Source organism: Strongylocentrotus purpuratus, unplaced genomic scaffold, assembly GCF_000002235.5.
Source record: "Strongylocentrotus purpuratus isolate Spur 01 unplaced genomic scaffold, Spur_5.0 spur5_scaffold_7, whole genome shotgun sequence".
Taxonomy (NCBI): domain Eukaryota; kingdom Metazoa; phylum Echinodermata; class Echinoidea; order Camarodonta; family Strongylocentrotidae; genus Strongylocentrotus; species Strongylocentrotus purpuratus.
In genome coordinates, this window is record NW_022145613.1 from 31,990,175 (window position 1) to 32,004,574 (window position 14,400).

General features: G+C 36.8%; 1 protein-coding gene across 1 annotated transcript; it reads right to left on the bottom strand.

Moving 5' to 3' along the window:
- Positions 1 to 7,091: 7,091 nt before the first annotated feature.
- Positions 7,092 to 11,392, bottom strand: LOC105441095 (G-protein coupled receptor 52-like). The gene is made up of 2 exons (XM_011671908.2): positions 11,305 to 11,392; positions 7,092 to 9,431 (listed from the first exon to the last, which is right to left on the bottom strand). The coding sequence occupies exon 2, from the start codon at positions 9,095 to 9,097 to the stop codon at positions 7,712 to 7,714; it is 1,386 nt and encodes a 461-aa protein (XP_011670210.2). The 5' UTR covers positions 9,098 to 9,431; positions 11,305 to 11,392; the 3' UTR covers positions 7,092 to 7,711.
- Between the last annotated feature and the right edge of the window lie 3,008 nt (positions 11,393 to 14,400).

The window sequence follows — 14,400 nt, forward strand, 5'->3', positions numbered from 1 at the left end:
TAAAAGAGTGTTTTATCCCGAATCGTTTGGTATCATTTTTCAGATTCAAGCATCATAACCGTTTTAAAGTTATATATACATATATAACTTTAAAACGGTTATGATGCTTGACGTTTTTAAGCCAAGCAGTTTTGAACGGAAAGCAGTAGATAGACAGAGAGAGAGAGAGAGGGGGGAGAGAGAGAGAGAGAGGGGGGAGAGAGAGAGAGAGAGAGAGAGAGAGAGAGAGAGAGAGAGAGAGAGAGAGAGAGAGAGGGGGGATGGGCATGTAATGCCCGAGCCTGGTGATGAAAGATGGATATACGAACATTTTGGTTGAGAGGTTGTTTGTTTTCCATCAAGTAGTTAATCGACGCTTCCTTTTCTCGACTCTCGACTTCTCTAACGGAGAAATATGACGTTTCTTCTTGGTCTTCCCTTTTCACCCTCGCGGAGTTATCCTTATCTGCATTGCCTTTCGAGTCTCCTTTATCAGTGACGTCATTGGTCATCTTCTCAATCTGGACGAAGCAACTTGTCGTATCACCCATTCCAGAAGGTAGAAGTTCGCGCCCAATCCCTGGCGCAATCATGGCGTTCAGAGTCGTTGTCTTCCCGCTACTCGTCCTGACGGGGAAATATGACATATTACAAATGTCACATAATTATAGTCTTTTTTAATTCTAGGATGACAATTATACGGTGTAGAAAGGATAGGGATGGAGAAAATGGGCTATAAGCAAAGTAACGTTGCCTGAATATACCTCTTCCAGAGTAAGATTTCAAAATGCCCGCCCCCCCCCCCCCAAAAAAAAAAAAAAAAAAATAATAATAATAATAATAATAAATAATAATAGTAATAATTAATGAATAAAGGATCACAGGCTCAATCGGGGAAAGGGAGGACCGGGGATTTTATTTCCCAACGATTTGTTTTCCCTTTCAATATAGAGGTTAAGCACTAATTTGAGGGGGTTATGAGCGATTACTCCCCCCCCCCCCCCCCCCACCTATTTTTTTTTAATAGGGCGGCCCCATCACCTCTCCCAGATCCTTCTACAAGGGAGGGGAATGGTGAATGTTCACGAGGCGATATTTCTATTTTTAAAAAACATACTCAAGCGGAATTGGTTTATAATTTGGTGAAGAATATCAAGTATCATATGCCTGACTAATCATTTAAGTTAAAGCTGGGTGCTTGAGTATGAAAGTAATATTCTTATATACTCGTGCTTACTTACCCACCAAAGAAGGCTACTTTCATTTTACTCCTCGATAAATCACTTTTTAGACTCTCAATCCTTCCTTCGAGAATTTCGATTTTCTCTTGAACAAACCTGGAGCCAACGCCTTGGCATTAAAGATATAAAATCGATGAAAAATATCATATATTGTTATATATTTGTTAAAGGACCATTAATATGGAATAGTAAACCTCAGGAAATTAAAAAATGCAAAACTCTCAATCTTTTTAAAATGATATAAACAATTTCTTTTAAATAAGTATAGTAATCAGTATTAATAGCATGGGCAAATTTTTGACACTTTTTTTACTCTGATCTTGCATGATAGTAAGTTTTAGATTGTTCTTTTTTTTGTTCTGTTCTTTTGTTCTCGTTTTCCTGTATGTGTGTTTTTAGGGTAGGCTTTTATATAAGGAATCCCTCCTTTCTGCCTTTCCCAAATGCTCTTATAAATTGCCATTGTATTTGTTATCACTTTCTTGTTTTGTATAACTCCATTCTGTATGTGTATGTTTTAAATGTTTTTATGAAGAGTGTTGAATAAACTTTGAATTTGAATTTGAATTTGAATGATAAATGGGTGTTAAAGGCAACCTCATCTTATTCCGAGAGATTTGTTATTTTCCATTGATCTACAACATTCCCCATGAAACTGTATGAGAGAGGCATAAAGCAAGAATAATGTACAGTTTCTCAGCACGACATGGGCATCGCCATTTTCGTGATAACGTGACGTACTATGTGAAGTCGTTAATCAAGTAAATGTATCCAAACTTATGGATGCTTCCTTCCCAGGTGTGTGTGGTGATGAACCCTTTCATTCACCTGCCATTATCTTTTGTACTAACATTGCCAGAACGCAAATTCCATAAATAAGTTGGTGCTCTTTTTTAGGGTGAAGGTTTCTCATAAATGAAATAGATTTGTCAATTGCTATGTTTTAGTATTTTTAAATGAATTAGTTACAGTTATTCCCCTGTATTATATTTTCACCAGATATAATTTCTATCTTCTTAGCTATGATTTTCCACTTTGAAAAGTAAAGGTTATGTTAATGGTTTAAAAAGTCTTTCCAACTAAATCTTGGGGCATTAAACACGTACAACTTCAACTGGTATAATATCACATTTTCAAGAAAATGGCTGCACTCATATCATCCTAAAAGACATCACATCATACCAAGAATATCTTCATTTGTACATCTCTTATACATCTTCGTAATGAATATTGTATTTTGTACATCAAAGGGCAAGAATACATCTAATTTTTCGGGAATACCTACACTTAGGTTCTTTAGGATGAGGTTTCCTTTCAATAAATATCACCGTCTAACAAGTAAGCATTTTGAACTCCTGCATTATCCATGAGTGCAACAAGTAGGCCTATTAGTTAACTTATAGTAAAATTGAGAATGAACTGCTTTATAATCACATAAGTAGCGGGCTGATGCATCTATACAGCTACACAGTTCAAATGTATAGTTTTACCGAGGAATGAAACTGCAAACTCATCTGTTTACTGCAAGCTGTGGGGGGATTCCCCAAAGCAAACTGATCTATTAGTGACGGGAATTCCCACCAAACATGCATGTGACCTGTTAAATGCACGTCATGGGAATCCCCGTGCAAACAATGTGTGCAACAATCTAGATCAACTCATGCAATTTGCAAAAGATGCCCTCGTTATCCATTTTCAATAAGAGAAATGGCATATATAGATTTAAAAAATGTCCAATCGAACGCACAGAATACACTGTGTAAGCAAAATACAGAATAATAAAGAATAAGCAAGCATCATGTAATATAATCACAGAAGCAACATTTGGATGAGGGAGAGAGACGAACATGGATAGATTAACCGTGAGATATATAAATTATAGATATATAGATGGATAGATAGATATATAACTAGATTCATAGTTAGATACATATACATGTAGATAAATGAATCAATAATGAATCAATAAATTGATTACTTGAGTAAATATATGAATAAACGGAGAGAAAAAAAGAGAGAAATTTCACTACCCAATTGCATTGTACACCCCGTATAAATCCGTATCTGATTATGTAACATGTCACCGTCAAGCTCTTGCATTTCAATATGAATAGGTAACGTACAAGCTAGGCTATCAAAATTGCCTAAGCTTGGTTTTTCGGAAGTGGTTGCTATCGTGTTAATTTGATATGATATTTGCCTATTTTGACGAAGAAAAGCTATATTATCTTCGTTAACATAACATTGTTAATATTGCCATATGCTTATATCTGTTGCATCATATTAATAAGCCTGCTTAGTCATCATTTTGCTCTATAGAGTGGTGAAGTGTGACGTCATCAAAAAATCTATTTTTAGAATTTCTCAATTTTTTCTTCATATTCCGAAAGAACACCAAAAATAATGTCCAAATGTAGAAAACCAATTGAATATGTTAAATATTGGCTGAGTTATGACCATCCGAATGAATATATGTCCTATGGGAACTCAGTGTTATATGCTCTGGCTCCTAACCATTAGGAGCCAGAGCATATAACACTGAGTTCCTATGGGGAGTATCTTTATTCAGATAGTCATATCTCAGCCAATATTTAACATATTCAATTGGTTTTCGACATTTGGACATTATTTTTTATGTTCTTTCGGAAAATGAAGAAAAAATTGAGAAATTCTAAAAATAGATTGTTATGACGTCACAGCTTCGGTACTCTATACTGTTCCTTGTCTTCTGTGAGGATAAAGTTGTCTGATCTTGTGGGTACGTGATATCGCCTTTTCTTTGTCGTGGTTTGTCCGAGATAATATTAGATTGTTATTATTACGCTACACGGGCACTGCTCGCGTACCACCACTTAATAAAACTAGTAATGTGAACGTTTCTCACCTTCGAATGATGACAGTTCATCCAGCTTGGTTTTTATTCTATTGATGAGGTTACCTGTGACATCATATATAAATTGCTGCTGTCTCTTCGCCTTGGCGAACTGTTCAAGATGAGCCTCCGGGACACCGAGCCGTGATGATTCCATCAGGTCTCGTATACCTGAACAGCACCTTTCGGCCAGTTTACACAGTCAAGTTGTTCAAACTACGCCCTAAACAAACATAAACCTATTTAAGAGGCTACCGAAAAGACTGGCGTAAGCTGCGTACATCCTTTCCAACTGTACTGGTGCAGAGTTTTGACAAAGTCATGTAATTTCAACCAACATCTAGATTATTATGACTGATTTCCGTTTTCGATTTTGATTTTAGCAGGTTTCCTTTGAACAATAGTGTAATAGAAACTGAGCATTCATTGAGAGTGTTGACTTTGTGGTTTCTTATAGTAGGGATAAACGCATTTCAAACTGTCATGTGACGTGGGTTTCCCCTTTTCGTGTGATTGTTTTGGTTAAACCAAGGTCAAACCATGAGGTGACACGCCAGCATTGGGTAGGCATGTAGAGTTGTGATGCTACCAAAAAATAGTTTTCAGCATTGTTACTGAAGTGACGTTAATGTTTTGTTTGTTTTTTGTTTTTGTTTTTGTTTTTTTTAGATTATGATACTAACTGCACTTTTCATTAAATTATGAACATCCAGGTGACGCATAGTGTCAGGACATGTAGCCTCAAATCAGTAAATATAATTGCACACTTGGGAACTACAGTACACGCATGCATGGTGAGGAGATGGGAAGTATGTGTAAGTTGTTCTACATGTGAACAGGAGACGGTGTGATTTTTTTTTCTTTCGGGAATATTTCGTACTCTCTCGATCCCCTGCCCCCCCCCCCCCCTCCTCCACCTTATCATTCCGGTCCAGAATTCTAGATCCGATACTAAAGCTATATGTTGGGGTCCTGTTGTAGGTGCAAATACTGAGAGAGAGAGAGAGAGAGAGAGAGAGAGAGAGGGGGGAGAAGCTGTAACCTTACTACTTCCAGAATCCTTGGGATAAGGCCGATGTTAAGACCAAACAAAATTGGAGACCGTGCCATCTTTTGCTTGCAGCAGGGAGGGGATATCTTATAGTAAAATATATTGCTCCTGAAATAAGATCAGCCTAGCCCCCCCCCCCCCCTTCTCACTCTCTCTTTCTCTCTCTCACTCTCTCTCTCCCTCACTCTCTCTCTCTCTCTCTTTCTTTCTCTCTCTCTCTCTCTCTCTCTCCTCCCCCTTTTCTCTCTCTCTCTCTCTCTTGTCTCTTTTTTCTTCTCTCTCTCTCTCTCTTGCGTTCTCCTTTTTTTTTTACCTCTCTTCCTCTCTCTCCATCTTTTCGTCTCTCTGTCTCCCCCCTCCCTGTTCTCTTTCCCTTTCCTCTCATATAATATTGCCCTCTTTCCCCCTCTTTCCGTCTAAATTTTGATCTCCTCTCTCTCCCTCTCTTGATTGCCATTCCTCTTTCTCTTTCACTCTAAACGCATATCATTGTGCATATGTAAATAGGAATCATTGTTCAATCTTAATTTTATATCAGCGGCATTTGTCTCCACCATTAAAGTACTCCACGATACATAATGGAATAATCTCGATAACTTTGTTTAGTTTACCGAACTCTTTTCATTATAGATGCAATTAAGCTATAATCTTAGTAGGTTACTTTATTTGTGTCTTTTTCTCGATGATTCCATGATTCAGAATTTGTTTGTAATAAAATGAAACAGTGGAATAGGCGTATTGCTGAAAATGATCCAAATACCTCTTTTTATATTCGGTGTAGAAAATCAATATATAGGGAATAATACAATGGTATTATTATACATAATTATCATACAATTAAATGCAATTACAACCTTCGATTATATAGCTATCTTTCGTAGAATATTTGCATAATCTCATCGTTTTAGAAGTTTTGAAATAAAGCGTTTGCAGTAGCCGCTCCCTTCAAAAATATATTAATCATAAATTAATTTAAGCAATTAATAAGTAGAAAACTGATGCACGAACCCCTAAGCCTCCAAACAGGCGCGTACACAGGGGGCGGGGGGGGGGTTGGGGGTTAAACCCCCCCCCTTTGGTCATTTTTTTGTATGTAAACCCCCCCTAAATTTCTCTAAACCCCCCCCCCCCCTTTTGGATTTTTTTTTTTTTTTTTTTTTTTTTTTAAATATTCCCATGGTTGACCTAAAAAAGCTGACCTTCTCCCCCCCCCCCCAACGGAGCAAAATGTCAAATTTTCAAATTTCGAAGCCCCCCCCCCCCAAAAAAAAAAAAAAAATGTGTCCTCTTACCCCCCCCCCCCCCCCCCCCCCCCCCCGCTTATTCAACGGCTGGCTGAGTCGTTGCGAAATTTTCGGCCCGATTTATAAATGTTAACCCCCCCCCCCCCCCCTTGAAAAAATCCTGCGTACGCGCATGCCTCCAAATATATATAAATATATAACATCCTTGAACGGCACCTAGTGTTAGACAACGATATAAAATTCCAATATCAGTGACAATAAAACGTCATGATCATATTGACATGATGCGATCGTCTTAATTATCTGGAATGGAAATGTTTCGAGCTTGTTTCGCTAATATTGCACATAGCTTCCATGGCAATCAGAATGAAGCCTGCCTTATTTTCCACTCTTTTATTTGAGGGTGTAAATTTGAAGTTAATGACTGAATTTAAGGTGATATTTTGCTATTGTTATGGAAATCAATACTGAAAATGAAATGCCAGAGCTCATAACTGTTATTTTGTTTATTTATTGCAATCTTTTAAAGTCCCTCTAAAATGTTGGGAGCCCCACAAATTTGATGGCAAAATTTCACTCAAGTTGTATCATAATGTGAAAGAGGATGTCATTTAATACACATTTCTGCATGGATTTAAAAAACAAATGTAAATGAAAGAATACAAAATTTAGGTTTTCTGCGTACAACAGAAAACCTAAATTATGTATTCTTTCATCAATATTTGTCTTCAAACGCATTTTGGGGGGAAATCTTTGCTGAAGTGTGACTTAAATTTAATCGAAATTTTTCCATCCAATTTTTGGCGAATTCGGGGCTCCCAACACTTTAGGGCTTTAAGCCCATAACCACCCAAATTCATTTATTGTTTCACCGGGATTGCAGATAGCTGGCAACGGTTCTAAGTTACACTAAGGCCCTTATCATTCTAAAGTGGGCAAATTAGAGGGAAAAAAACATCAACAAATCTAAACATTCCTGCCGTGATATAAATTACCTCATGATTTCCTCTTTTTGTATTTGCTGTTCTTTAGATAACTCCAATTCTTTACATTACACAATAACGACTGCAAAAGTCTAATATCCAAAAGGTGATCGTATCACAATATTCATATTTCTCGAGACCTTACACATAATGTACATGTTTGTCTGTATTATGGAATTATTCATGCAGTCCTTTAACTCGTTTCGAAGATTTTACAATGATCATGGAAGAGAATTTGAAATAAGTTTGGTGTGATGAAGATTATCAATCACAGACATAGGAAATGATCTCTAAAGTCAGTAAAACCACAGGCCACGTCTAAAACTATCAACCATGCCAAATCAAACTTCCGTTACTGTCTCTATGACTTCGGTAGGAAAGAAATCAGGTTGGCCGCCTTCTTTGCGCATTTCCATTTTCAGAGACATCGTTGGCATGGCGACTGATTTTTTCCTAAAGGGTTCACTCCTCATCTTCTTGAGTGACCTTAGACTGAAGATGTGCTGATCTGTAGGTATCACACCTACAGCGCTCATCGTGCCATCACTGAACCTCCCCGACTTGATGCGGAGGGTGGTCGGCACGACTTCTCCATTGGATTTCCTGATTCCCAGGAAATACCTACCGTCTACGGAACCTCTCAAGGACGAGTGTTGATACTCCCTGTTCTTTCGGCTCATTTCGACAACTTCGCAAAAGCGCATGCAGCAGCATAGTAAGAATGTGGTTCGTATCCTTTGGAAGATGTCTTTGGCTTTGTTGCGGAACTTCTTGTTCATGACGAAGTAGACAAATACATTAAAACCACTATTTGAAACCGTAAGCCAGAACGTGAGGAATTCAACAAAACTCGGTAGGGTCTCATAGCGGACTGCATGGGTAAGGAAAAGACCTGATAATATAGTGTACGGCAACCACGTTATGTAGTACACTCCCGCTATTATTACAAGCATTTTAAAAGCTTTCATGTTTCTTCGGAAATGCAGCGGAAGTCGTTCGCCGTTGCGCGGGCCTGCCGAACCAGATCGTCCAAAGAGTATCTCTCGTCTTCTAGAGCTCTGAAGGACACGCACGTGGACACTGATCGACGTGAACGTGATCACCACGAAACTTGGTACCAGGAGAATCACTAAAGCGGCAATATAGTATTCCATCGTGTCTTCATAGGCCGCAGAACAAGCCAGTTTATCAAGATCATATTCGTATCCAAGTCCGACTTTTGTAAAGAGGACAAGGAAAAATGCGATGCATAAGAGCCACGTCATTATGATGGTAAAGAGAACTCGGTTTTTCGTAACGAAGCGATTGTACTGAAAAGGGTGGATAACTGCAATGTAACGTTCGATACTGAGACCGATGATCATTAGGAGCGATACTCTTGTACAAACCTCCGTCACATAGGAGGAAAGTTTACACATAAAATCCCCATACGGCCACCGGTGCATAGTAGCTGGAGCAATGCCTATCGTAGCAACGATCCCCATCCCTAAATCAGCGATGGCGAGTGAAAGGAGAAAATATCCTTGACAGCTTTTAAGCGACTTCGCCCCGCCAATCACCACGATGTTCACAATGTTGCCAAGGACTGCGAGCAGAGCGATTAGGAGCACGAAGAGGGCTTCGATTATGGACACGAAGAGCGGGTTCATTGGGTCTTCTTCTGTGTAATATTGGTTGTCGTCGTCGTCGTCTCCGCACATGGTGCATAGGCTCGAGGTTGATGTCATTCTATGAGAAAAGCCGAGATTATGGGGCTTCAGGTTGCTGCCTACCCTAAGATCTAAAGAACTATCAGTACTGCGCTCAAATTGTTCCAAGCAATGTCGTCTTTAGCAATCAATAGGTCAAAAACGCCTACGTGCATATTATAGTCACGAGGTCGGTTTTATTCAGCCTTTTCACGATTCCTTTTACACGGGTAGAACGCTGGCAGAAGAAAATCATGAGATGATGAAAGAATCATGTTGATGACTAATTATCAAATCCAGCTTCGTAATACCGTTAAATTGTTCATCAAGTGGGCGGTGGAAGCAGAGTCGGTCATCACAGAATCACGTAGACCTGGAGATAATATTCAGAGACAATTATGAAAAGAGACGAAATAAACATACATGTACAGAAATTGTCAAAAATGGTGATTACATTTTTTTACTAAGTGTAGCGCTACAATGGTGATATCCGAGAACGTACAATAAAATATCTATTTAAGAACAAGAAGCAAGTTGAAGAATATTCCTTTATTATGATTTTAATATCATAATTAGGAAATAATATATGTTTTATCTTAATTGAACGAAATATTATTTAAGTAGAATTGTTTTTGTGAAATATTTTCTTGTCCTCATAAGCTTTTCTTAATGATTTGGATTCAGAGGAGGAAATAAATTGTAGTCCAGCACGCGAACTATATATTAATTGAATTGGGTTTTAAAATATTTCTCTTATCTTATAACTCCTGGTTTATCTGAACTTTCTGAATTATGGAGTTCCAACCTTGCCTGCAATGTGCTCCTCTTCATAATTTCACGTGTTCACCCTTCCCACTTCGTCTATCGAAGTCTCCAAATGGAAACCTCAATGAAAATATATTAATGTTACCAACGCAACGGACTTGATTATAGCTTGATTATGAATGTATGTATATAATAATAATAACGATAATAATAATAATGATAACGATAATAGTAATAATAATAATGATTGAAAATATATAATGCAATGATGATGATAACAATAATAATAATAATAATAATAAACAATGATAACAATAATAAAAAAAAATGGGAAAATGATGATGATAAAAATATAAAAAATAATAACAATAATAATAATAATAATACTGATGATAATAATGATAATGATATTGATAACAATTATAAAAATACAATTAATTATTGATACCTGTAAAAACTTATCGTCTTTGCATCTTAATTTGCAAGCCGGTAAATTATTATCGATGCATGACTATATCTATTTTTGATTATTTTTGTTTTCGTTATCTGTCGACTCAAAATCATGTTTTGTATTTTGTCTTTTTTAAGAATGTATATTTCTATTTGTGTACCCATATGCCATGTAAATACCACGGATTTTCATTGTTAAATGGACAATTAATGTGAACCTTGCTAACCTTATAAACCTTATAAATTTATCATATTTCTCAAAATATCGTTTTACTTACAGATAACTACAACCGTGTTTAAAAAATAGAATCGCATTTAATTACAGTTTTGGAAAATAATCTGCATGATGTGAACAACTAGTCGATCATTAAACACACAGCATGTACACCATTCAACAAATCGACCACGTCGGGATAGAGAAAAGAGAGACATAGATATTGTTATTATTATTATTTGTGATATTTTGCGTAGTCACCAAAATTGAAAAGAATTGATGATATATATATATATATATATATATATATATATATATATATATATATATATATATATATAGCTCTCCTTTAGCTAAATATATTATTGGCATATTTATTTCAGATCAGATTCAGACTTCAGATTAATTTTATTGGTCCATTTGGAAATTCAGTTGTAATAAGCATGGACATCAGAAAAACAAAAATGTATCAAATTCCAATAGGAAATAGCAAATTAATCAACAATCCCCCTATACATGAAAACAAACAGTTACTTTTTCTTTTTTTTAAGACTTATTGGGATACAATTTTAAAATTCATTTTCCTTTTTAATTTTCAATCGAGCATTTCTTGAGTTGACAATAAATGATAGTGAAGTGCTACTGAAGATAAAATTTCCAAACGTCTTATAAAAGCATTTAGAAAAACTCGAATACAACCTCATGTTATACTTTCCATAAATCTAATAAATGCGCTAAGGTCATCTCCCGATGTTGTTAAAAATACATAAATTGAACATTCCATGAAGCTGGCAAAAATGGAAATAAATAATCTTACCGCTCATTCAAATGTAAGATTTAGAGCAGCTCCGATATAAACCGTGTCTGTAAGCCACCGAATAACGATATACGATGTACCAATCCGCTGTTGTTACCTGCAAGAATTTTAATAACGTAATTTTTTCGCCCGTCCGTCGGCCAAGACAAGTTAGAATCCGGTCTTTTTTTTATTCATAAAAATATAGTGTTTCAACCATCTACAAGGATGTATTATTCATGAGGAGAAAGATACGACCCTGAATTATGTGGTTAATGTTCAGTGACCCTTTTTCGATATTAAAGTAAACTGGATAATTAATATTTGTTTTCTTCATTATTTTACAGATTGGAAGGGGGCTTTCATTTAAAAAATACCTGTACATTTTTTCCTGATTCATTGTTTTTTACCATTAATCACGGACGGAGGCGGATCAAGGGTTGATTGTCCTTGTGAAAAGTTATAGGTCACGTAAATAACTTTCAAGCAAAGGAAAGCCGTGTAGGAATAACAAAAACCTGTCACTATTGGCTTAGGAGTATTTGTCAGAAACGGCTAACTTATCAATATATTATGTTGAAAATTATTATGGGAAGCATCAAGATTGTAACCATAATCTTTAACATCTTTTTAATTACTCTTTTGTGAAATTATTCCTTTAGTTATGAAACCTCTGATTGTAAAATTGGACATATTGCGTAACGAATAAAATTGTTTGTTGCAATTTGATTTTTTAGCAAGCGGTAAAATAAATTGACGTATTTTGGACATTATTTAAAAAGACCGTTGCGGTTGCTGTTTTTCGATTCTTCCTTTATATGGGTTTACCAATGAAAACATGAAGCTATGGTACGTGAAATATTTGTAGACCTATTTTTGTTGTTGGTGCTAGCTGCCAGAAAGTCCATGAGTGCAGAAAGGCAGTGCGAACCATTAGGAATTAAGATTATCAAAAATAAATGTAAGCGCAAGCTTTGTCGGACCCCAAAATGGTATAATGCTAAGGGGAGTAATTTTTTTCACAAAAGTGATAATATCTAACGAGAATTATAATTACTAGGTGTTCGCTTTTCTCACTTTTATGAAACATGTTAGCATTATTAGATTTGTTTGTTTTTCGTGTGCATGACCAGTTATGCAACTGCAACGAATGACAGACAGAGAGAGAGAGAGATGGCTGGTGAATCTAATTCAACACCTATAAACGTGATCGGGACGGATGAAATTCTGATCAATCTTATTCAAACGAGCATGACACACAAAAAGTGGACCACTCTGACGTTGGCCCGTTTGCCTCTTTCTCATTAAGTTGATTTGTCGACACGACGTGTTGAAAGCTTAATTTAAACCCGACTGAAAAGGCAACAATCATTCTTCGGGTTTAATGGGTTTCTTTCACCTTTACGATGTCTGCATAATGATCTTCTAATACCCCCCCCCCCTCTCTCTCTCTCTCTCTCTCTATCCCTCTCTCTTAATCACCCCCCCCCCCTCTCTCTCTCTCTCTCTCTCCACCCCTCCCTCCCTCTCTCACACACTCTCTCTCTCTCTCTCTCTCTCTCTCTCTCTCTCTCTCATCCCTCCCTCCCTCTCTCACACTCTCTCTCTCTCTCTCTCTGTCACTTGCCCTGGAAGTATACCCCTAGTATTCTGTTTTAGTTGATTTGATAATATTTATCCTCCTTGTATATCAGTTCTCTTTCCATTACAATTTTTCCCGCTGATTTGTTTGTCTGCCGGAAAGTGGAGGGGGGGGGGGTGTAAACAAACATAAAATATCTGGGTTAGGGTACCTTCATCTCTCATGTTTTCCTCTTTATCGTCATTACATTCGTTTGATCAAAACATGAAATGTTCCCCCTCCTCTCCCGTGAATGCGCTCACGCTATTATTTCTGATTACACAGATTACAGATGTTATCTCTACAACATGAACTATTATACCTGTCGCACCAACGGGACCAACACCACTGAGACCGACTGCAGTGGGGCCGAGTTGTCCCCGGGTCCGAGTTAGCCCGGATCCAAACAGGAAACAGACGGTTTGGTGTTGGTGTGGAGTTAGTTTGGCGGTGTAAGTCAGGTGTCGTACTTTAGAGACACCGACGAGACTAACAACAGACCGAACCCATCAAGAAAGAGGAGAAAATGAAGAACAGGATGAAAAAGAAAAAGAAAAGAAGAAGAAAAGGAAGAAGAAGAAGAAGAAGAAGAAGAAGAAGAAGAAGAAGAAGAAGAAAGAAGAAGAAGAAGAAGAAGAAGAAGAAGAAGAAGAAGAAGAAGAAGAAGAAGAAAAAAAGAAGAAGAAGAAGAAGGAGAAAGAAGAAGAAGAATGAAAATGATAAAAGAACAAGAACAAAATCCAAATCACAAATCACATCACATCAAAGCCGGACAAACATCTCCTGCAAAACTGATTCTAAACTAACTCCATGTCGACCTATATGTTTGCTTCACATGGAGGGGTGTAATTTTAAGTTCAATCTGTTGTCCGTCTTGCGTTTCTGCGTTTGTCTCATTGGTGTGACTTGGATATTTTAAAGATAAGCTTAAGTTCTGGTAATGATAGAAAATAAGTTTTCACAGATCCAACTGATACCTTTAACAAATTTTTATACAGAGTATATTATAACATTTAAAGTGATCTTTGTATGAATATTGAAATTAAATATACAGTCATTAATGAGATCATGTGATCATATAGTTAATATAGTATTATTTACTGCTTGTAAAGTTAGTGTTGATACTGTTCAGATTAATTTTAAATTATTAATATGACTTACTCGGTGATTAATGAGTAATGTGTAATTCGAAGATTGTTCAGTTGACTTAAAGCCCCACTGTCCTACTTGTAGCTACTTGCTCCCTCTATATAGAAAACTTCCCCAATCGGTGCCTGTTGGTCCCCCATGATCCTCTATTTCTTATGTTATTTGAGAGCTGAGTTAATGAGATAACCACTTGTCAGTGACCTCGCTGTGTGGTCTAATCCCTCCTAGCCAAACTAGTACTGACGGTCTTTAATGCTTTATGTAACCATGTGAAAAAAAGACAATAAAACAAATCAAAAAATTAAATCAAACAAAACTTACACTGACTGTTAAAGATTAAAAATAAA

Excerpts from the sequence above, each read along its gene's own strand:
- LOC105441095 (XM_011671908.2), bottom strand. The coding sequence starts at position 9,097 with ATGACATCAACCTCGAGCCTATGCACCATGTGCGGAGACGACGACGAC.